Source organism: Stegodyphus dumicola, chromosome 1, assembly GCF_044657685.1.
Source record: "Stegodyphus dumicola isolate Sdum_Otavi_A_Nest chromosome 1, ASM4465768v1".
NCBI classification, from domain to species: domain Eukaryota; kingdom Metazoa; phylum Arthropoda; class Arachnida; order Araneae; family Eresidae; genus Stegodyphus; species Stegodyphus dumicola.
Window position 1 is genome coordinate 2,393,390 of NC_140768.1, and position 23,165 is coordinate 2,416,554.

A 23,165-nucleotide genomic window follows, 5' to 3' on the forward strand; every position below is an offset into this window, starting at 1 on the left:
AAGTACTTGGACGTTAGCAAGACAATTTGCATAAACAAGTTAAAGCATTTAATTCTGGCCGGAAGTAGAAAATAAGAAGTGATAGTACAGTTTTTAAAATAAAATAAACGTTAGTAAAACTTAGGATCCCTACAAGATATCTTCTAGTATTTCCACAATCCCTACAAAAACCACTATACCAGAGGAAGTAAAATCATGAATTCACCAACATATGCTTAATAGAGAATGAAGATTGCTGACGTCTTATGATATGCTACATCCGCAGTGAGTCTGTACAATTGCCGGACTGATTATTTTCAATTACTTTCAATAGACTTACCAAACGATAAAGCGGCGATCGTTACCAATATATCTGAATTCAATTTTGTTTGACGTACCGTCTCTTTAGGGGGGAGATTAAACAGAATTTTTTCTGCGAATTAATGCAGCCATAATCTGCTGTTACAGACTGAAAGACCGGAAAACCAAAAAGCAATAAGAATGCAATTGAAATAACAGACAATAATCTCAATTGCTTTAAAAATTAATCAGTGATAGTGACCAAAGTAAACGTTTTGCGTACGATTCAGAGGCACACCGACAACTGAAGAGAAAATTCGTTTCGACCAGAGAAACATTTAGAAACATATTAATTTTTATTGAAAGAGTGTAATTCATGAGCAATTTTCTTACAAAGAAAGGTACTGTTACGTACGTATGGGTTGGTAATAGATTGAATGCCCATGTCCTATAAAAAGTTAACAAAATTTATTCTTATTACAAAAAAATAAAACGAAATGCTGAAATGCTATTTGAGATATGGGGCCTTTATTAAATCTGTTATACAATATTTTAATACTATATTTATACAATATTTTAATTTTTAAGGGCCCCCAAGAAAGAGGGGCTATAGCTTGTGTAAGTTATACGTAAATCCTGCGCTGCCTATTTTAATATAGGAGGAGAAATTATAGCTATAAAGGGAATCCACGAAGGGCTTTCTCTTCCCAAAGACTGTGTGACAATTGAGAATTTATTCGAATCAGAAACAAATCAAGGATTTTGCAGGATTCAGATGAGTGCTATGGTGTGGAAGCTATCCTTCATTCTGAATGCATCTAGCTTCGTATTCTGTATTTTTATTATGAGTAAAAGCTACTAAAAGAAAAAAAAATATTTATAACTTTCACAGCAAATCTGTTTGTACTTTTCACAACATTGAACGGATGAAACGATGGACGGATTTTTTTTTCGTGTTTGGGAAATAACTTCTCTTTGAAATCTATTCCTTAACCTATTTAGTAATGTATTTCTCAGAAGGAAGTTTCTCGAAGAAATAATAGGAGTGCGCATTGTTAATTCTACCAGAGTACACGGCGAAAAAATAATACCTGTTTTGGCTTGAGCGAAGTAATACAGGTTTTGCATTATGCACTTTTTAAAATTTCCGGAAAACAAAGAAACTGATTTTAAGAGATTTCGGCTAGTAGTACTGTTAGTAATAGTAGTCGTACTAGTAGTTATTAACCCTAGTAGTAGTAGTATTAGACATATATTAATTTACTTAATGTCTTGTGTTTTTTGGTTGTTTTGTTTTATTATGTTTAATATTTATTAATCTAGAACTCATTTAATGTATTTCATGACTTGTAATGTATTTGTTCAGATATCATATTTACATCTGTACCTGTGTCTATACCATATATTTAACATATATTATATTTGTTACGTGCGTATGGGTTCGTAATAGACTGAATGCACAAGTCCGATAAAAGATTAATAAAATTTATTCTTATCACAAGAAATAAAAACAAAATGCTGAAATATTTCCTCAGAGATATTCGTGCAATATCCCAATATCTTACAGTAGTTATATTTTGAATTACCAAAACGTTAAATAGAACTCAGTCCAAAGTACAGAGAAAGCTAATCCAATCTCACCGCGAATTCGCTATATTCAAGAAGGAAAACGTAGCAAACAACTGAATTGAGATGTTTTTCTCTGGCTTTTATAAGCTTTTTAATCATGCACGAGAACATTCTGGTATTTTCTCGAGGTTTCTGGAAAGCAAAAGAGTACAATTACGAGATATCTGTTTATTAAATGTTGAATGCGTGTTCCTGTACTTTTTCGGCGTAGCTTTCTCTTAAATCTCGTCACGCGCTGCATTGCACGGTGAAATAAAACAATTTTAATTACAATTCTACTAAAATAGCTAAATAAATACAAAATCCGTAACAATACGTAGTTGAATGAGCTTTCTAAAGAAAAGACAGCTATGACTTTATAATGTATTCTCTCCCTTCTTTCTACATGCCTTCTGGTGTAATAGTTAGCACATTCGACGCGTATTCGAGAGGTCCAGGTTCGAGTCCCGGCGAAGGCATTGCTCATTTTTCATGTCTCACTACTTTAAAATAATATTGATATTTTATCCCGGATTTGAACTCAGGTTGCTAAAGAGAAACGAAACAAAAGCTATCGAAAAATTTATTCTATAAAGACTACGTAAAATAAATGGCATTTGTTTTATTATAGAATCCCTTACCGTCTTGGGAACCTCGTAGGATAAAGGAGATTTGTTTTTCGTATTGAATCCATTTCCTTAGTTACAACATTTAATGAGATTTTATAAAATTCTGCTGTTTATTAATAAAAACTTCATAATTGGAAAATATACTAGAAAAATTGATTAAAAGAATACATCCATATCCACATTTATGAAATGCCTTTGAAATTATAAACCGGGACTATAATGCAATCCTGCTGACAAAATGTCTATAAACCGAATTTCATTTTTCCCTCCGAAAAACCTGTTAACAATCCTGATAAGTAAGATTTTCTAATAATAGAGGAAAACAAATTCAGGAAGATATGTATAAATTAAATAACTCTACGCAATCGTTCTATTATTACGAAAGAAGTGGTGAATCCGTTTTGAACAATCTGCATTAAATTCCTCCGCATGACTTATTTTTACTGTTACGATTCGATTAATTTCCCAAGGTTTTTTGGTAATTGATCAGAAATTGGGATTTATTTTATTTTGGCTGAAAGTCATTTGGTTTTTATGACTAGCTTCCGTTGCGTGTAATTTTGCAATTTCTACGGAAAAGTGATTGAGTAATTTTCCACCAAATCACCATTACTCAAGAGCCATCATCATTCTATTACACTAGTACTTCACCGCACTACACATTTTTAATGTTTCTTTTTTAAAATATTATAATGAATCAAATATTAGACTACGGTATACCGTCGATAACTGTCCATAATTCGCCATGGATGGCGAATAATAAAACAGTCATTTCACGTGGTTATCTTCTTTTATCGTTTTCTTCTGTTATACTTCTTTGTTAAATAATTATCGTTTCAAAAAATTTAAATTCCATACTGTTTAAATTGTAATCACTTTCCTAAATATTAATTCAACTCAAAAGTTTTAGTGCAGTTCTTTAGATTTCTTTACTGAAGCATTTTTCATGCTTCTTTTTTCTACGCATTTGTTGTGCCTCTCACATTTTAAGAGAATAAGTCTGCCAACAACTGCCAGTGGAAAAAATTGTGCATCGCTTGAATGGCAACAGCGGAGGATATTCCATACATTTGTTTTTAATGCAGCCAATTCATTTTGCGATTCTATTGCGTTAAGAAATTGAGGTCTAGTTTGGATAGGATGAAATCCGCTGCGAATATTAGGGATATTTCTCAATTTGTGCGTTTTAGAAAATGAGAACTCCTATGTTTTTGTTTGCGATATTTAAATTATAAAAGTTTTTTCAAGTTTAGAAAAAATTACTCTGGACTTATTCTAGATTGTACAGATAAGTGAATTTATATGTTATTGTGGTTACATATATAATTTGCAAATATACCTATGAACAGAAATCTGTTAAATACATTGAAAAAATCTGGAATGGTATTTAAATTTGTAGATGTTGAGTATACATTCTATGGTGGAGCTAAGAATTTTTGCTCCGGACATAAGAACATTTAATGTTCGTTTTTACTTCCTTGTACGAAGTAAAGGTAAGTACTTGATAGAATAGGAAGTCAGTTGGTGCACCAACTTAAGTATCTTTTTTCCCAGTGGGATCGAAAGTTAACTTTCAATTTTGCGCACCGAAAATTTTGTCTTCCTGCCCGCCGACCGAATTGTTTGTTTTGGCGTAGAAAGTCTAATTTTAATTAATTTTTAATTATCAAAATTGTTTTTAATTGCTTTTAACTGTAGTTAGTATTTTCGGTTTTTCTCTACTTTACAATTTTTAATGAAGATGTTTAGTTCTTATGAAGTTTCGCCTTGCCTTGACTGAGAACTGAATTGATTGAATCAGAAATATATGTGATGAAATTCGAGGAAATATAAGTTTAAATGAAGCGCAGCAAAAACTGTGTAAAATTTAATAGACGGTACAAGGAAGTCATGTGGTGTCTATATCAGATATTTTAATTAAAAGTTTACACGAAAATTATTGCTTGGTATGCTTAATATGTCATTTTGTGAATTTCCCGGTATAAGATTACATGGAAGATAATTTAAATGTTCTTTTTCTTTAAAAAAATTGGAGAATTGGCATACGGTAGAAAGTTTGCTAGCGCGTGTAATTGTTGGGCAGCATGTTGCGATAACATAAAATGAATTAAAAGAAAGGAAGAATGCTAATTATTCCAAAAATATATCCACCATTAAAAGAGCGAGAATAAATTTACAATTTTTTTATAAATATCCTGAAAAAATTTGATTTTTTAAAACTTACTATTTTCAATTTGTCGTTGTTACTACTTAATTCCTTGTACGAAGTAAAGGGAGTATTGTAATCACGGAAAATTCAGGGTATCATATTTCAACGAAAATACCCATTTTGGCCTCTGCCGAATGCAATTTAATTGTGTTTTGCGTGGGCTCTGTACCTAAAGTCAGAATAAAGGACTCTTTTCCCCCAGAAAATTACAAAACTGATTTTAAATGGATTCAGAAGAGATTTTTTGTGGCGTCTGTACGTACGTCCGTATATATGTATCTCGCATAACTCAAAAACGAGTAGTCTACGAACTTTTAAATTTTGTATATAGGACTGCTATAACGTGTAATTGTGCACATCTCTTTTTGGCTGAAATCGGCCTCACCAAAAGTATATAAATATACCCACTCTATTACTTGGTTCAATGAGCTCAATTTTCTTATGTGTTGGTAAATTGCGCATTTTTTGCTTTAAAAATGATTAATTTATATTGTTCTTATCTTCAGGTTAAGGTTATTATGCCTTTAGCTAATTTGCGTGCAATAGTGGTAGAATTATCAACAATTTAAAAGTTGTTTAAGTGCGGCTTTACCTAATTTTTTTTACCATAGCAACCATATTTGTTTACATTTGAAACTTAGTAGAATAGTGAATTAAGTCTTTCTGCACCTTCAGCGTCTTTTTGCCGAGTGGGACCAAAAGGGACCTTTTAGTTTTGTGCACCGAAAAATCTGCCTTCTTGCGGGCTGGTCGAATTGATTGTTTTTGCGTAGAAACTGTAATTTTAATTGTAAAAATTTTTTTAACTGGATTTTGTGTTTTATGTTTTTCTATGTCTTTCAATTTTTAATGAGTGTATTTTGAGTTTTTATGTATTTTTGTCTTACCGCGACGTGAGAACTGAATTAATTGAATGAGAAGTGTATTTCTAATGAAATTCGAGGAAATACGTTTAAATAAAATGCGTATAATTTAATATTTCGTACAAGGTCATGTACAAAGGTCATGTCGTGTATACATCAGATTTTTTAAAATAAGTTTAAGGGCAGCTAAAAAATTCCTTATTAGTTTAACTTTGCTATTTTGTAGTAGTGCTGAATGATAAAAATTTAAGTTACAGTGAATTTGTATTGAATTCGGTGCATCCATTGTAGTATTATTTCTGCGTTTCTAATTACACAAGGTAAAATATAGGGAATTTCAGTCCAATGAATATTGTTTACATTTGGTTCCATAAAATATTAAATTATTTTATTGTTACTGAATAAAACGTTCCGTTAATTAATCATAAATTTTACAAATAATTTTAGATTTCCTGCAGCGCAGTTTTTAATTTATTATACTGTTATTTAAATATTTTTTAGTATAGAAAACTGTTTTAGAATTACATTTATGTCCATAAATTAAGGATAATTAGCAGTCACGCGGAAATCGAACTCTAAAATAAATATATTACCTGTAAAATCACTACACACATCTTCAAGAATCATATGCAAATTTCAGGAAGTAACCAGATGACACCGATGGTACGTCACAATGACGAGAGTGTAAGAGAGTGATATATAAGGAATACAGGCAAAGAAGTAAAATTGTTCGCAGGCACTTTATAAGCATTTCAATGCAATAACCGAATAGTTATGACACAAAGGACGCATTTTTACGTAGTAGAATTATCGGCCGTCTGGAATGTCGGCGTATGTAAGTATCAGAAGAAGAAGTATCAGACGAACTTGGAATTGCCCAGAGTGTCATCTCCAGGCTTTGGCAACGATTCCAAGATGATGGTAATGTGAGTAGACGTTACAGCACAAGTCGCCCCAGAGTTACAACGCCGAATGAGGACCGGTATTCGGCAGTTACTGCCAAAACAAACAGGCGGAGCACAGCCTCAGACCTGTCTCGTCAGTTCTCTTCAGCCACTGGTACGACAATTTCAAGGCAGATCGTGTACAGACGCTTAGGGCAGATATGCTCGTAGACCTGTGAGATGCGTTCCACTTACTGCAACACACTGTCGCCTGCGGTTAGCCTGGAGTAGAGAGCATGCATTGTGGACACCGCAACAGTGGGCTTGTGTGATGTTTTCCGACGAGTCCAGGTGCAGTCTCATTCTCGCCGGACTTTCATATGGAGAGCTCCGGGTACCCGTTACCACCAAGAAAACATCATTGAACGACACCGTTACGGTGGTGCAGCAGTGCTCGTTTAGGGTGTAATTATTCTGAGTTCCAGAACTGACCTGCATGTTCAAATTGGAACCATGACAAGCCAAATCTATCGGGACGTCATTCTGGAACAACATGTACGTTTGTTTCAGGGCGCCATGGGCGCACAATTTGTGTTTATGGATGACAACGCGCGTCCTCACAGTGCAAACATCGCAAGCGAATGCCTTCAATCGGAGGATATCACCCGTATGGACTGGCCAGCATTCTCACCGGACGTGAATCCAGTAGAGCGCGTGTGGGACATGCTTGAACGATGAGTTGCAGCCCGTCAGCCTCCTCCTACATGTCTACCGGAACTTCGGAGAGCATTGCTTTTTGAGTGGTGTAATATCCCCCAAGATCAGATCGATAATTTGATACTCAGCATGGCTAGGCGTTGTACGGACTGTATTGCATCGTCTGGGAGACATACAATGTATTAGCAATGATACTAACCATGTAATATTGTTTTTTTGTAAATAGGTTTTTTTTTGCAATTTGCTCCAGGGAGAAAAAATCGCTAATTTTTTTAATAATATCAAACATATAGCATCTTTTTTTGCACTTTACCTTTTGTTTAATAAATAAGCTTTACAAATAAGTCAAATTTCAGAAGACAAACAACAAAAATCAGCGTTATATTTACAAAATTTCACAGGACTAGTTTCGAAGGTTTTACCGAACCACCATGCTCAGCTACAAAACCGCAAAACTACAAACTAGTCCTGTGGAAATTTTGTAAATATAACGCTGATTTTTGTTGTTTGTCTTCTGAATTAGTATTTATTCGGCGTGTTATTGTGTCTTAAGTCAAATTTGTTTTGCTTCTAGCTCTTCCTTTGCCTGATTTTGCATTATCCTTAATTTATGGACATGAGTGTAGTTCTAGATTCCTGAAAGAAAATATAACTTGTTGCCACGAAATCTTATAAAATTCAAGCAGCATTTATTTTAAATTGTATTCTCATATTTCAGAAATGAATTAAGCATAAATTATTTTTTAACGTTATACAGTGTATTTTCGATTACCCGGTTGAGGAAATTTATCGCGGGTAATAATATTCTCGATTACCCGGGTTGAAATGTAGCAAGAACAGAAGAAGTAGAGAGTAATAATAAAAATACAATATCGGATTTCGTCGACCAAAGAGAATTCGAATACAATGATAAAAGAGCACTTCGAAAAATACGCAGTGTGTGAAGTTGAACCTCTACCTGATTATTATCTTTATTTTGATGTAATTTAGTAAATCGCGATTGGCAACAGTTGAGTTTTTTAACATCTACGTTTTCGAGTTTGTTCTATAGTTTTTACTTTTCGTTTTAAGTAATGAGAATAATGACTTTTTGAGATGTTTTTCATGAGTATTTAAAAACTGATGAGTATTATTTTTATGCCATTTATGTTCTGAGTATTGCTTTGAGATGTCAAAGCTAAAACTAACACTTAATTAGACTTGTAAATAGAATCGTAATATTAAACTGTTTGTGTTGTGACGAGATGTCTTTCATTGGATAATTGATTGTATACTTATTTTCCATCATAATTCTTCTGATATCGAAGGTAAAACGGGATACAGTGAAATTCGACAAATATTTAAACCTTTTCAAGGGCAAAATAAAATTACTGATTTTTTAAAGAAACAAATACATACAATATGCATGAAAATTAAGAAAATTAATAATTTGGATTATCCGTATTTTTCAATTATCCATAACCTGCTTTCCCGGCATTAGCCCGGATAATCGTGAGTATCCTGTACGTCAGTCATTTCATTGTCAATTTCCTCCTAACATACCAAACTCAAGAATTTTTTAATTTAAACAATGATAACAGCTGTGTGCTTTAACACCTGCATGCAGCTTTCAATTAGCTGAGTACGATGATGAAATGACATAGTGACGTCACGCGTAATGACGTCAGGCTTATACTCGTTATTACAGTTCTGACATTTGCTTTCAACAGCTGTGTATTTAAGTTGGATCGTACAGGATATTGTAGTCCAAGGATGTCAAATTCGCGGCCCGCGAGCCGCATGCGGCCCACAACAAATATTTTTGTGGCCCGGCCTATATATCGGCAAATAATAATATATAATAATAAAATAACATATCGACGAAGAAAAAAAAATGAAATGTTTACTTCTAAGTAATTAACGATAATTTATTCAGTGTTGTTAGATTACTCACAGCGAGCTGACACACACACTACTTAAATTACAAATGCGTGTGAGTAGCTTGCGTTCAGCTACTTTCGGCTTCTACGATCCAATATGGATACAAGATTTATCTTTCTTGGTTGATATAACCAAACACTTAACTGATTTAAATTTATCGTTACAAGAAAAAGATCATATCATTACGAACATGTTTGACATAATTAAAGCATTCAAATGTCAACTAGTTCTTTGGGAAAAACAACTTAAAAATGAAGATTTGACGCACTTCCCGACGTGCAGCATGAATAAATTAAGTTTAGATGATACTTGTTCGGATCAAAAATACGCAGGAAAAATTGCAAATTTAACAACTGAATTTGAAACGAGGTTTAATGATTTTAGTTCCCTCGAAGATAATTTTTTTTTTTTTTTTTTTTTTTTTTTTTGTTTTCTTCGATTTTCTCAATAAGTATTGACTCGGTACTCAGCCATATGCAAATGGAGGTGATCGAGATTCAATGCAACTCAAATTTGAAAGCAAAATTCATTGAAGTGGGCGTGCCTGAATTTTAGAAATATTTACCAGCCAGGTTTGAAAATACTCGAAAATTCGCATATGAAATTATTTCCATGTTTGGTAGCACTTATCGGTGCGAGCAGTTATTTTCAGTCATGAAAGGTAATAAGTCTCTTATTAGAAACCGTATTAATGATGCTCACCTTGGGTCAGCGTTGAAAGTTATCACTGCAAACAAAATTTCTCCCGAAATAGGAAAGATAATAGCAGAGAAGAGATGTCAAGTATCAGGACGTAAACATTAAATTTTTCTTGTTCTTCTATATATATATATATATATATATATATTATTGTATTATTCGAAATAAATCTACGTTTCTATGAATTTTTTTTTTTTTTTTTTTTTTCGGCCCGCCTAAAGTTAAACCTTGTTTGTTTGGCCCAAGTGTACCTATGAGTTTGACATCCCTGTTGTAGTAAAAAAAATAAATAAATAAATAAATAAAATAATTTTACTACTGCTATTATCAAGATATATTCGTCGCAAAATACAAAACGTATTAAAAGTTTTTGCTTCAACATTTGCTGAAATCTCTACAAAATGTTTACAACAAATTTTCTAAAGAACTTTGTAGAGACATTAGGTTCATTTTTGGAAGCCAGAGAGATGAAAAATTAGCAAGCGCCTTCGCCGGTAATCGAACCACGGACCTCTGGAATACCGGCCCAGCGTGCAACCGTTACACCACGGAGGCACGCTAGAGAAGTGGAAGAAATACCTTATAACTTTTCTGATCCGAATATTATGTAAGTTGTGTTTTAAAATAGCGCAGAAAAAGAGGTAAGAACAATTATGTTTCTTTTACACAAAAACACAAGAAATATTATGAAACACAAATAAATGTAATAGTAAACGACCTAACATTACTCAGATCAACATAGTGTTTGTTGGGAACTTTTAGGGATTATAATTACTGCAGTGAATATTTATAATTACAACCAAATTCCAAGTCTCTAAAAGACACGTAACTCCTTTTCACCTTATTAGAAGTTATTCTGCGTTCGAAAAGAGCACGTGTAACAAAATTCGAGCTAACTGTGAAAATTATGAACTGACTAGCTCAGAATTTGACATGAAGATTTTTAAGTACAGTTATGCAATTCATGACTGAAAATTGTACTAAAAATATATTTAGATATATTTATAATGCGTTATTTATGTCTATGTTACGGTGAAACACCGAAATCCGGAGAATGTCGACTTTCACCAGTGAATGTCAACAATCACCTAGTCGCTTGGTGTATGTCCGAAATATTTTCCAAATACTCTTATTTCTGACTTCCACCAGTCAATGTTGACATTCACCATGTACTAATGGTGAATGTTCAACATATAAGAATATTATATTTTCTTCTTCGTCATTCAGTCGCGAAAAAACGCACTTAAGAGTTAAAATAAGAACTTAAGAATATAAGAACCTAAAACCCACGGTGCATTCAAAATGAGAAAGGAAAATAATAGAAGTTAAAAACTTACTTAATTATACAGTACGTTCTAAATGAGAAAATAAAATAATAGTCATAAAAAACTTACTAAATAATATGATTCAAATCTTATTGATTGCAACAATTTAAACTATTATGATACTTTATGACCTCTCTTTTGGACCTACACCAGAACATACAGGTGTTGGACAAAAATATGGAAACACCTTTGAAAAAACATGTTTCTTTGCTTAATATGGTGTAGGAAACCCGTTGGCATCCAAAACAGCTTGCAGTCTTCTCGGAATGGATAAATACAGTTCCTGTATGTTTGCCAAGGGAATATTATACCATTCTTCCTGCAAAACGGTGGCAAGTTCAGATAACGATGTTGGCGGTGGATAACGAGAACGCACTTTCCGTTCCAATTTAGACCACAAAGGTTCGATAATATTCAGGTCTGGTGACTGTGGTGGCCAGGGGAGATGGGACAACTCATCCTCGTGCTCAGAAAACCAGTCCTGGACAATGTGAGCTGTGTGAACAGGGGCTTTGTCGTCTTGGAAGACACCATCACCATCGGGGAACAAAGTTTGTACCATGGTATGAACTTGATCGGCCAAAATGTTCACATGGTAGTCATGTGCCCTGACACAGTTATCATGGGGCTAGCAGAGAACCACGATATGGCTGCCCAAACCATAACAGAACCCCCGCCATGTTTCACTCTTGGCAACAAGCAGTCTGTATTATAGGCTTGAGATGGCGTTCTCCAGACGTAAACTCGGCCAGAAGTGGGAAACAATGTGAAAGAAGACTCGTCGGACCATATTACTCGCTTCCACTGCTCTGTAGTCCAGGCTTTATGACTTAAACACCACCTTTTCCTGTTACGGGCATTAGCATCACTGATGAGTGGCTTCTCAATTGCAGCACGGCCAGCAATTCCCTGTTTATGAAGCTCCCTTCTAATTGTTTTGGTACTCACAGAGTTCGGTAACGCAACATTCATTTCAGCAGTAATTTTTGCAGCTGTGGTCTTCTTATTTTTCGTCTCAATTGCCCTTAATGATCGTCTGTCACGATCACTCAGGACACACTTTCGTCCGCGCTGTGATTTAGCAGATGATGTTTTTCCGCTTTTCAAATATGCGGAATAAATCTTCGATACAGTACCTCTTGAAACACTAAACAACTCGGCTACCTTGCTTACGGAAGCACCTACCATACGTGCTCGAACAATTTTCCCACGTTCGAAGTCTGTTAACTCTGACATAATGCAATGACAACCTCACATAACAGTACTCCGACAACAACTGAGCTGTTTAGCACATTTACGAAGTTGTATAGGTGGCGTCAGTAGTCAAAAACGCCAGCACCACCTACATATTTCATTAAAATCAATCTTTCTTTTCAAACATGCATTTCACAAGGTGTTTCCATATTTTTGTCCATCCACTGTATCTGTGACTGTCGACATACACCGGTGAGAGTCCGAATGTAGAAGAATGTAATGCAATATTCGATCTTTCACCGACGTTTTTGGTGAATGTTGACATTCTCCGGTGAAAGTCGACATTCTCCAATTTCGGTCTTTCACGGTAACATCTATATTTTGTACATTTAAAACATTGTAAGCTATGCAAAATAAGGAATCTGACGAGCTCTGACCTTCATTCAAATACTGTAGCCGGTATTCTGACCTTCATTTAAGAGGTCAAGGACACGCGAGGCCAAAAATTACCATTTTCATCGCTGGGCAGTTAGTTATCAGCTTTCTGAGGGTAGCTAGAAGAGGTACACTGCGAAAAAAAAAAAAAAATGGGACAGTGCCATATCTCTCGTTCTACTCGGCCAATTGACGAAATTCAACTTGCGTCTTTCCTGTCTCAAAAGTGCGACTTAGAATATGTATTAAACTTTTATATAGCATCATTCTAATATAAGTATTTTGACACAAATCGGAGTTTTTCTTAAATAACATACCAACTTTTTTTCCATATTTCGATTCTACGACTCAAATTATGCCAAACAACTAAGTATTGTAAAAATTGCTCGAGTAGGTTTTTAAACAATTAGCTCCCAAAATTCGAATATTATTATATTCGAATATTACTAATATCTCTTTTTATAATATTCGAATCTTATCAATATCTCTTTTTTATTAAACTTATAAGGCATTTCTCTCGCCTTCTTAGCGTGCCTTCGTAGTGTAGTGATCTGTACGCTAGGCGCGTATCCCAGAGGTCCGTGGTGCAATTCCCGGCGAAGGCGTTGCTCATTTTTCATCACTCCTACTTTAAAAATAACCTAAAGACTCTACAGTTAACTTGCGTTTTATGTATAACATTATCCTAACGCAGGTATTTTGACACAAATCGGACTTTTTCTGAAATAACATATCAATTGTTTTCCATATTTCGATTCTACGACTCGAATTATGTCAAACTGTCAAGTTTATAAAAATCGCAAATTTATAGTAGTTTTTAAACAATTAGCTCTCAAAATTTTAGCTCCTCCATGTTAATTGAGTTTGGTATATATTTATAAATATCTCTTTTTTTCATTAAACTTATTTGATTCTTCCTTTCACATTTCAAAATTTACGTTCATTCCGAATAAAATTCGCCCATTTTTTATGATTTATTTTTAAAATCTGTATTTTTAAATAATAGCTATAAATTTTTCGAAAAGAATTTGAGTTATAACCTATCAAATGTTTACCATCATTTCAAAGTAGATGTATTTCCAAGCATACCTGCAAAATTTAGAGTTCTTTTATTCAAAATTTCCTGATATATACCTGAATTTATATAGTGGCTCGTTTTGAAATTTGGCACATTTGTTGTAAGCGATAATACCGCCAAATATGGTTTACGCACGTTGTTAAAATTATTTGAAAGTATGAACGGTGGCCTTTTTCTCCACTCGTGTACAATGAAAAAAAGGAAAGGAAAAGAAGTGAGTTATTCTCGGCGGAAACTCAAAAAAATGCGCCAAGATAAATTTTTAAATTTCTCCATAAATGAGTCACCAAAAATTACAAAATTTAATATCTAGGCATAATTTGAGTCGTAGGATCGAAATATGAAAAAATATTAGTATGTTATTTCAGGAAAAGTCCGATTTTGTGTCAAAATACGTATGTTAGAATAATGTTATATATAAATGTAATATATATCCTAAGTCGCGCTTTCGAGATATAGAAAACGCAAGTTAAATTTCGACAATCGGTCCAGTAGAATGGGAGATATAGAACTCTTCCATTATTTTTGGTACAAGGTGTACAGTTGAAAGGTAAAAGAATTTCGTATATATGTTTGGATGTCCAAAGTGTATGCGCATGCAATCAGTTCAAATTTACGAAATATTTCAAATGTTAAACAATTTTGCTGGATAATTTGTACGACTGATGTTAAACTTTGTATTTTTTATTTTGGGACCATTAAGCCAAAAGAAAACACAGTAAATTTCACGATGAATCAAAGAAATGGCTGAAATGCGAATATTATCTTAGTTGGAGACTGCTTATTTTTTTAATTGCTACAAGAGTTTTACTTAACAGTTTTAGTTTTGAAATAAAGTCTTTTTTAATCTGAATTATTTATTAATAACATGTTTGTATTTTTAGGAATCTCGATGTGGTTACGTCATCCTGCTGATGGCTTGTTATTGGGTGGTGGAGCCGATTCCCGTCGCCGCGACCTCCCTTCTACCAGTGGTCCTCTTCCCGCTCCTTGGAGTCATCAGCACCAATGAGGCCTGTTCGGAATACATGAACGTAAGTTGTTATTCACTCCAAGCGGAATTGGAAGCGTTTAATCATCGGACCAGCCTCGTTAAACTTCTTTACTGCTTCAGCAATTTAAACTGGAAATATTCCAAAAAATATATTTTCTTATTGAATATTTCAGCGTTACAGTAAGAGAAATGTTCTGTGTAAAGAATCACCCTATCAACTTGGAATTAAAAGAATTTACATCAGCTAATCGCATCAAAGTTGCTTTATTCTCAAGTAATGCAATATTTGAGGGTAGGCTCCTGCTTTTGCAGCGCAGAAGGTAAAAAACATGCCAGAAGAGCAAAAAAATTAAACAAAAATTTCGAACCCTTTTTTATAACTCTAAGCAGTAAAGGGTTTGGCAGGTGAAGACATCCGGAGGGAAATCTTTCGGATACTTTCCTCAATTTACATCCCAAATGTTAATAGTATAATGAATATAAAAAAAAATATGGCAATGCTTAACTCTTGGTAAACGTGAGCATTGATTAGCTAAATGCGCCCACGGCACACACATTCGCTTTTTCTAATATAAGATTTACGTATTTATCCATCATGTCTGGTTTATAAATTAAATTACTATGTTAATATTATAAATTAAATTAATATGTATGTGATGTACCAGCTTTTGTCCGGAATAAATAGAATGCTGAAGAATCATAAATGTAGTCGTAGCTTAAATAATCAGACGATAAGTTTAAAAAACAAGATCCATTATTTATTATTCAGGAGAAAATAGCAGTTACAAAAATCAGATATCCGGAGTAAATAAAAGAATTACTAATAACTTTTTGTATGAAGTTTACTGCATCGTGACATTTAAGAAAAAGCCCCGATATTCTTTTACGAGTCTTTTTATAGCCTCTGGAAAGGCGGAGCTTCCAAGAAATGACGTCAGCCTCGTCAGCCAATCCAGTTCGCTTGAAATATTTCCAGAACATTCTAAAACTGTACGTGTAGAAAAGGCGGGAAAAACAACTTGACTACGGGGCTGTGGATTTAATTCCACGTACTTTCAAATAAGAGAACGTCGCCATTAAAAATGAAAAGAACATACATTTAGAATTTTAAGTGTATTCTTGAATATGGAATTTTATTATTACATGTATATATTTAAACTACATGTAAATTAAGTTCATATACGCTACCTGACTTTGAAAATGCAACACCAAGAAGGAGTAGCCGGAAAGTGATAAAACTCGGCAAACAGAGAGAGACAGCAACGAACAATAAGTGATCTTTATTCCGAAATGATACGCATAATACAGAGCGAAGGCTCAGTAGGTTGTAGGACCGCCTTGGACGGCGATACACGGAGCAACACGTCTAGGTATCATTGAGACTACGGATGGAGTCCTGAGGAATGGATTTCCATTCCCTGCAATCGTTTGCCATAGTCCGTCTTCTGGACGCGGCAATGACAAGGTCTGCAAATGGCGTCCAATCACATCCCAAATGTGTTCGATTGGTGAGGTATCAGGAGAGAACGGTGGCCAGGAAAGCACCTGTACATATCAGCCAACGTTCAGAGTACGTTGGCTGATGCGAGCAGTGTGTGGTCGGACGTTGTTCTACTGAGAAAGGGCATTCGGCACTCCCTGAAGGTAGGGGAATGGCACCGTCCGCAGCCCATTATCCATGCGTCGTTGAGCCGTCATAGTGTCCTAAATACGAACTAGAGGTGATCTGGAATCGTAAGCAATTACGCCCCAAACCAGGATGCCGCATTTTTAGGCAGTGGGGCGTTCCACAGTTGCTGCCGATTGGACCTGTCTCTACATCGACGCCACACTGGTACGCGTCGACTATCACTGGAGAAACAGAAACGTGACTCATCTTAGAACACTGCCCTGTGCCATTCCATCATCCACATCGCTCGAGCCCGGCGCCATTGCAGACGTTGGCGTCTATGATATGGGGGTCAATGGCAGTCTTTTTAACGGACGCCACGAGTGCAGGTCACTAGCCACCAATCGACAGAAAATGGTTCTGGTTGATATGGGAACATCCATGGTGTCTTGAACATGCTGCAGAATGGAAATAGAAGTGGCTTGCGGGTGCGCCACCTCTTGTCGACGGACCTCTTGTCATGCGTGCTGATGTCACTCTGGCTGCTCTGGCACCCCTCGAACTTGCCACATTTTCTTGTTCCAGTCATCATCGCCACAGCCAGAGTACACTGTAGACGCGTCCAAGTGTGTGTCAGCTGAGATTTGCCGTATGCACCAACCTGCCCTTCTCGGTCTCATCCCCATGCCCCTCGTAAAATCGTCTGTCTGCTGGAACTGCTTCTGTTGACGACTGTATCACGGGGAAATGGTGTATACACCTGGGTACATGGGCCGATGGCCCTACCCCTATTGTATTAAATTAAAAATTACTAATTATGTGTCCATTAACACAAAGAAAATTTCTAAAAACTATTGAGCTATATGAAGAGGTTTATGTAACAAGTTAACTGCTAACAACGGCCTGACATTCTCTCTTATTACAAGAGAGATAAGAAAAAGTTTTCTACGATGAGAGAAGAAAACGTTTTCTACGATGATTTTCCTAACAGAAATAACGGCTCGGAAACTGTACACTCTGCGCGTTCCTTCCCATGTACCTTCTTCAAGGTGCGCTGGAGCGCTACGCATTTCACATTTTTTCGCATAACTCTGTGACATGGGTCTATCCTGAAATTTGCAAAATTATCAGGTCACTCCTTCTTGGTTTTGCATTTTCAATGCCGGGTAATGTATTTGGGGGGTCAACTTGCATACAGGCTTGCTTTTGTTCCATCATTTAGTGTCATTCTTATTCTTGAATATTGTGAAAAATAAACCTCATTGAAGAAAAACTTCAGTTATCTTGCAAATATCGTATAGTTGATTATGGGTAAAAATACATGTGTATAATACTGACTTTAGTAGTAGAAACCTTAAAATTATGTTTTCAACGTGTTCTTTCTTTCTGTCAGGGAACCAACATGATGTTCGTCGGAGGTCTCTTCATGGCCGTCGCCATTGAGGAATGCAACCTTCATAAACGGATAGCTCTCAACGTTCTGCGATGTGTGGGAGCCACGGCTTCTTGGTACGCATTTTATCACTTATCACTTATCACATCTTTTAAGTCTATTTCAGAATGTACATATTGAAAACTTTAGTTATTTGACAATGTCAGATGACAGTGTACATAAATATAAACGCGATGCATTTACAAAACTTTACGACAAAATTCGCAAAAAAAGTGGTGGAGAGGAAACGAAAGGAGAAAAAAAAAAAAAAAAAAAAAAAATCTGATAGGTCTGAGATTTTAAATGTCGCCTAAAAGGGTTAAGGTTTTTTTACTCTTCCGCTGACCTTCGCAGTCACGACGACACTGCATGACAATAACTACACTAAGCAAAAGGCCATTATGAAGCTGAATTACAGTAAGACCCCGTTTAACACTGTTTCGTTTAGCGCTGTCTCGGTTTAGCGCTCTATTATTTTAACCCGGGGATTCTCCGAAATTGTGCGCAGCGCTAGGTTTCCAAATACCATATCCGAAACAGTGTAGTTGTGTTTGTTGTTTGGGTTAATCTTTGGATTATGGTAACTTGGCAATTTTTTGGCGAAAATTTGGCGACCAACCCTGCTACAGCAACCTGCTAGTTTTTTTTTTTTTTTTTTTTTTTTTAGCTCAACATTTTTTCCCAATAATCTGCTAGCCGAATTACGCTTATGCTAGAACTTTTATGGAACAAACGCACTTAATCATGGCGAAGATTAGGTGCGAAATTGGGAGAAAGTGCAGAATTGCCGCGTTTTTAAGAATTGCATATATACGGTATTCATGTACATGTCGACCTATTTTCACTTGAAAAAGCATCCCAGAATTGCACAAAAATGGCATTGCGCACACTCTTGACTTTATCCATGTACACTGCTAAAGTCTTAGCTAGTAACCTTTATCGCCTTACCAAAATGTCGCCAAACTACCTGCTACCATATTCCAAAGATTAGCCCTTGTTTGGTGCGGTGCTGTACAGACGCATTTTTATCATTTGAAACATTTGTTGGCATTATTGCAAGCATAAATTTACATAGTACTATAACGATTAATACAATGACAAATATTATGATCTTTAGTTTTTATCACGAGTGATAATAAAAAACAAGAAAAGAAAGCAACCAGAAAAAGCATTTCACTGGAAACTAAAATGCAAGTGAATAGAAGATTAGATTCTGGTGAACATCAATCTCAAATCAGTGCTGCATTGAATTTGTCAACTTCAACAATAAAGACAATTCTTAAGAATAAAGAAAAAATACTGTCGTCGACAACTGCAACTACGTCAAGCCCTGCAACTAGAATTACAACATTATAGAGGAAATGCAATATGGATTGATAACGAGATTGAACGCAATATGCCATTAAGCCAATCTATCATAATGCCTTCTTGACAAAAGGGCAGAAAATTGGAAACACAGAATAGACTGAATGATCTGACTGAGAATTTTACTTGTTTTTATAAGTATATTCGTTTATATTGTTTTTATTTTTGTAAGAAATAAATGTTTGGTTTTATTTTTATTAAAAGAAACATTATTAAATTTAATGCCTAACCAATTTTCTACCCATCTTCCCCTAACCCAATCTTTAGCGCTATTTCGCATTACGCTCTACTTTGATGGAACGTATCCCCCGCGTTAAGCGGGGTCTTACTGTACTTTCAACCAAGTCATTATTTACAAAACATTTGCTTCTGTGGATAATAGTAAAATAGTGTACATATTACAATGAAATTCCCAATTGCAATTTCATGTTTGTCTTGTGGATAATGGCGACACAGTGTGCAAATTGCTATGGACGCACATATGAGGTGTGCTAACTGTTAAGGACACGAAGTTATGATGTATCGAAGTGGACAAGTAGTATTTACTTGAACGATGAACTTAACAAAAGTGAACATAGAATATCCTACACAACATCATATACTTTGGGCTATGGAACTATCAATTGCCTGAACTGATGTGACCGGCTTACTCTGTGGATAACTGCAAAAATAATACGGACACACAATCATTAGGTGTGTAACTGATAAGAACATGAAGTTATGATGTATTGAAGAAGACATAGGTTTTAAAACTGGTTAATATATAAGTTCCACTCTCCACAACATAGATCCTATCCATGATCGTATATTTATTTTCATACGGATTATTATGTAACAATTATTGTATAGATAACACTGTCAATTTAGCATTGTACTATTACTATCATTGATTCAGTGAATGCCGCTGGCGGTGGATGGTAGATTCTTTTCCGTCGCATGGACATATAACTCTGATTGGTGCCTTAGGTCGGAGGTCCATGCGACTGCATAGCAGTCAGTTGACTACTTCTCTGTAGAACGCAAGTCATTCTCTGACCTTCAAGTTTAAATTCTTTGTGACTTAAGCTCTGTCTTTTGAAAAGAAATTAGTGCTTACTCAAGACTTTTGAAGCAGAAGTTTCTGTGACTGAAGTACACTTTCCCCTGTCTATGCAGATAATTATCCTTTCGTCTGTGGATCACAAGCAGAGCTCTAAATTTTGCCACCATCACTATTCATTTATATGTTTCAGAATTCCTTCTTGCCATTTGAACCAAAACTTGAAGACTTAGGTGCCAAAGTCTGGTTCATGCATCATTTTGACCTTCCTTTTCTCAATGCACCAACGAGAGAAATGTTTTCTTGTTTCTTTTCTCCAGTATCCTACAGAAATCTATGGCCAACATCTTTCCTGATGTTAAGCTCATCAGCTGTCATCTGAAATCATGCTGAATTTTCAACAACAGTTACCAAAATGTTTCGATATCTTTCGAAATTTTGAAGAATGATCACTCGTAGGTTCATCATCAAAATCCTCTCAACCAGCACGAAATGTATAACATTAGAAATTTTGGTGAATCTTCGGATTGTGGTAACTTGGCGATTTTTTGGCGAAAATTCGGCGACCAACCCTGCTACAGCAATCTGCTAGCTTTGTTTTGGACGCCATTTTGTTTTCACGAAGTAAAGGCATGTTTCTTTTTTGTTTACTCAACATTTTTTCCAACAATCTGCTAACCGAATTACGCTTATACTAGAACTCTTATGGAACAAAACTGTTTAACTCTTTCGCATCGAGAGACGACCAAATCTGTTTTCAACAAACATCGAAAACGCCCGTGTTTACGAATTTGTCTTGGAATAGTTTTCTTTTCCCCCTTTTGCGGTTTCATCCATTCATCCATTGTGCGCAGTTTCACCTTAGGGCCGGATTGCACCTGCGAACGTCAATAGCTTTCCGTATTTCTCCTTTATTTGCTTCAAAAGAATGATTGACATGTCTTTTAACAACTCGCGAAACCAATGAGCCATACACTAACGTGGAGGGGAAAGAACTAGGTAGAAAATAAACGAGGCGTTCGGGCGGTTTGCCGTTGCCTGAATGAACGGGCGCTACGGGCGATTTCGATGCGAAAGAGTTAATCATGACGAAGATTAGGTGCGAAATCGGGAGAAAGTGCAGAATCGCCCACTGCTTCGCGCGTTTTTAAGAATTGCACATACGCGGTATCCATGTACACGTCGACCTATTTTCACTTATAAAAACATCCCAGAATTGCACAAAAATGGCATTGCGCACACCATTGACTTTATCCACGTACACATCGACCTATTTTCACTTGAAAAGTCAAAGAAAATTGACAAAAATCCAATTCTTCTTACTCTTGTAAAAATCGCCAAACAAATAAGTGGGCGATTCTGTACTTTAGCAGCGAAATTGTTTCTAAGTGCTTATTAGCTAAAATCACGATCGGAATTTTCCGGAAAATGTCACATGACATGTCTCATGATCTCCCATTTCTCCGAGACAAAATAATCTGTGATTCGAACTGTATACTTCTCAGATTATTGGTAAAGTCCTACCTAGTAACATTTATCGCCTTACCAAAATGTCGCCAAACTACCTGTTACCATATTCCAAATATTAGCCAAAATTTTTAATACTTGTTCTCTGTATTATTCTACACACATCATATATTCTGTTGTAGTTTTTCTAGATTTAAAGTTAAACGTTATTTATTTCCTTTGTTCAGTTCTTCCAATCTATAACAATGATGTTGAACGTATAAACCAAACGGTTAATCACATTCAGAAAGCAGATGGTTCTTTAAAGGAAGAAAATAAAAAAAATTCTTAGGTAATACAAAATTAGTAATACAACAACCTTGAGTTGGGCGTAGAATTTTGTCAAGATCTCAATCAATTTCGAGGGCAAACAGTTCTGCAGATTCCTTTGCTGAGGGACCTGCACCTGTTTGCCCTCGAAACCGATTGAGATCTTGATATAAATCTATATGAAACTCAAAGTTGTTGTGATACTAAATTTTGACGTGTTTCTGTTCTGTTTTCTCTAGTAGTTAATCCACGAATCCTTACTTGGAATTAGTTGTTAGAAATGCCTAAAACGGACGTCAGATAATATTAACGACATATTACATATACGATTCATATAACTTAAGCAGTTGTTAACATATAACGTGCATTTTCAAAATGTGGACTCTTATTTTAATACAGTTGTAGAGACATTAGGTATTCTGGAAGCAGGAAAGATGAAAAATGAGCAACGCCTTCTCAGGAAATCGAACCACAGACCTCTGGAATATGCGCCTAGCTTGCTGACCACTACACTACGAAGGCATGCTAAGAAGACGGGAGAAATACCTTATATACTCCCTCTTTTAAAGGGCGACTGAGTTTTTAAGGAACCCAATCGCCAATTCCTGGGTATGGAGAATCAACATCCACCACCCTTTTAGTTCGGGCGCCACTGTTGAGTCATTAGGTTATTTTGGACCTCTGAAATACGCGCCCAGCGTGTTGACCACAGTACGAAGGCATGATAAGAAGGCGGGAGAAATGCCTTATAGTTGTTGCATAATAAATTTCTGTAACATGTAATCCTTGTTCTACAGCTAATGAATATCCTTATCCTGAAAGAGCAAGAATTACTTGCTCTTGCAGAATGAATTCCTGTAACAAGTACTTCTTATTCTACATCTAATGAATCCTTATTCTGCAAGAACAAGAATTACTTGTTGTTGCAGAATAAATTCATGCAACATGTAATCCTTGTTCTACAGCCTAATGAATCCTTATCCTGGAAGAGCAACGATTACTTGCTCTTGCAGAATAAATTCCTGTAACAAGTACTTCTTATTCTACATCTAATGAATCCTTATTCTACAAGAACAAGAATTACTTGTTGTTGCAGAATAAATTCATGCA

The 23,165-nt window shown here is 35.5% G+C and overlaps 1 protein-coding gene across 3 annotated transcripts in view; it reads left to right on the forward strand.

Moving 5' to 3' along the window:
- LOC118201279 (Na(+)/citrate cotransporter-like) overlaps positions 1-23,165 on the forward strand; it is a 172,772-nt gene that overhangs the window by 96,393 nt on the left and 53,214 nt on the right. For all 3 annotated transcript variants that reach the window (XM_035373347.2, XM_035373346.2, XM_035373345.2), the window contains exons 2-3: positions 14,725-14,874; positions 17,837-17,952. In XM_035373347.2, the coding sequence (XP_035229238.1) occupies positions 14,725-14,874; positions 17,837-17,952 (266 nt within the window). The remainder of the gene's footprint in view (positions 1-14,724; positions 14,875-17,836; positions 17,953-23,165) is intronic.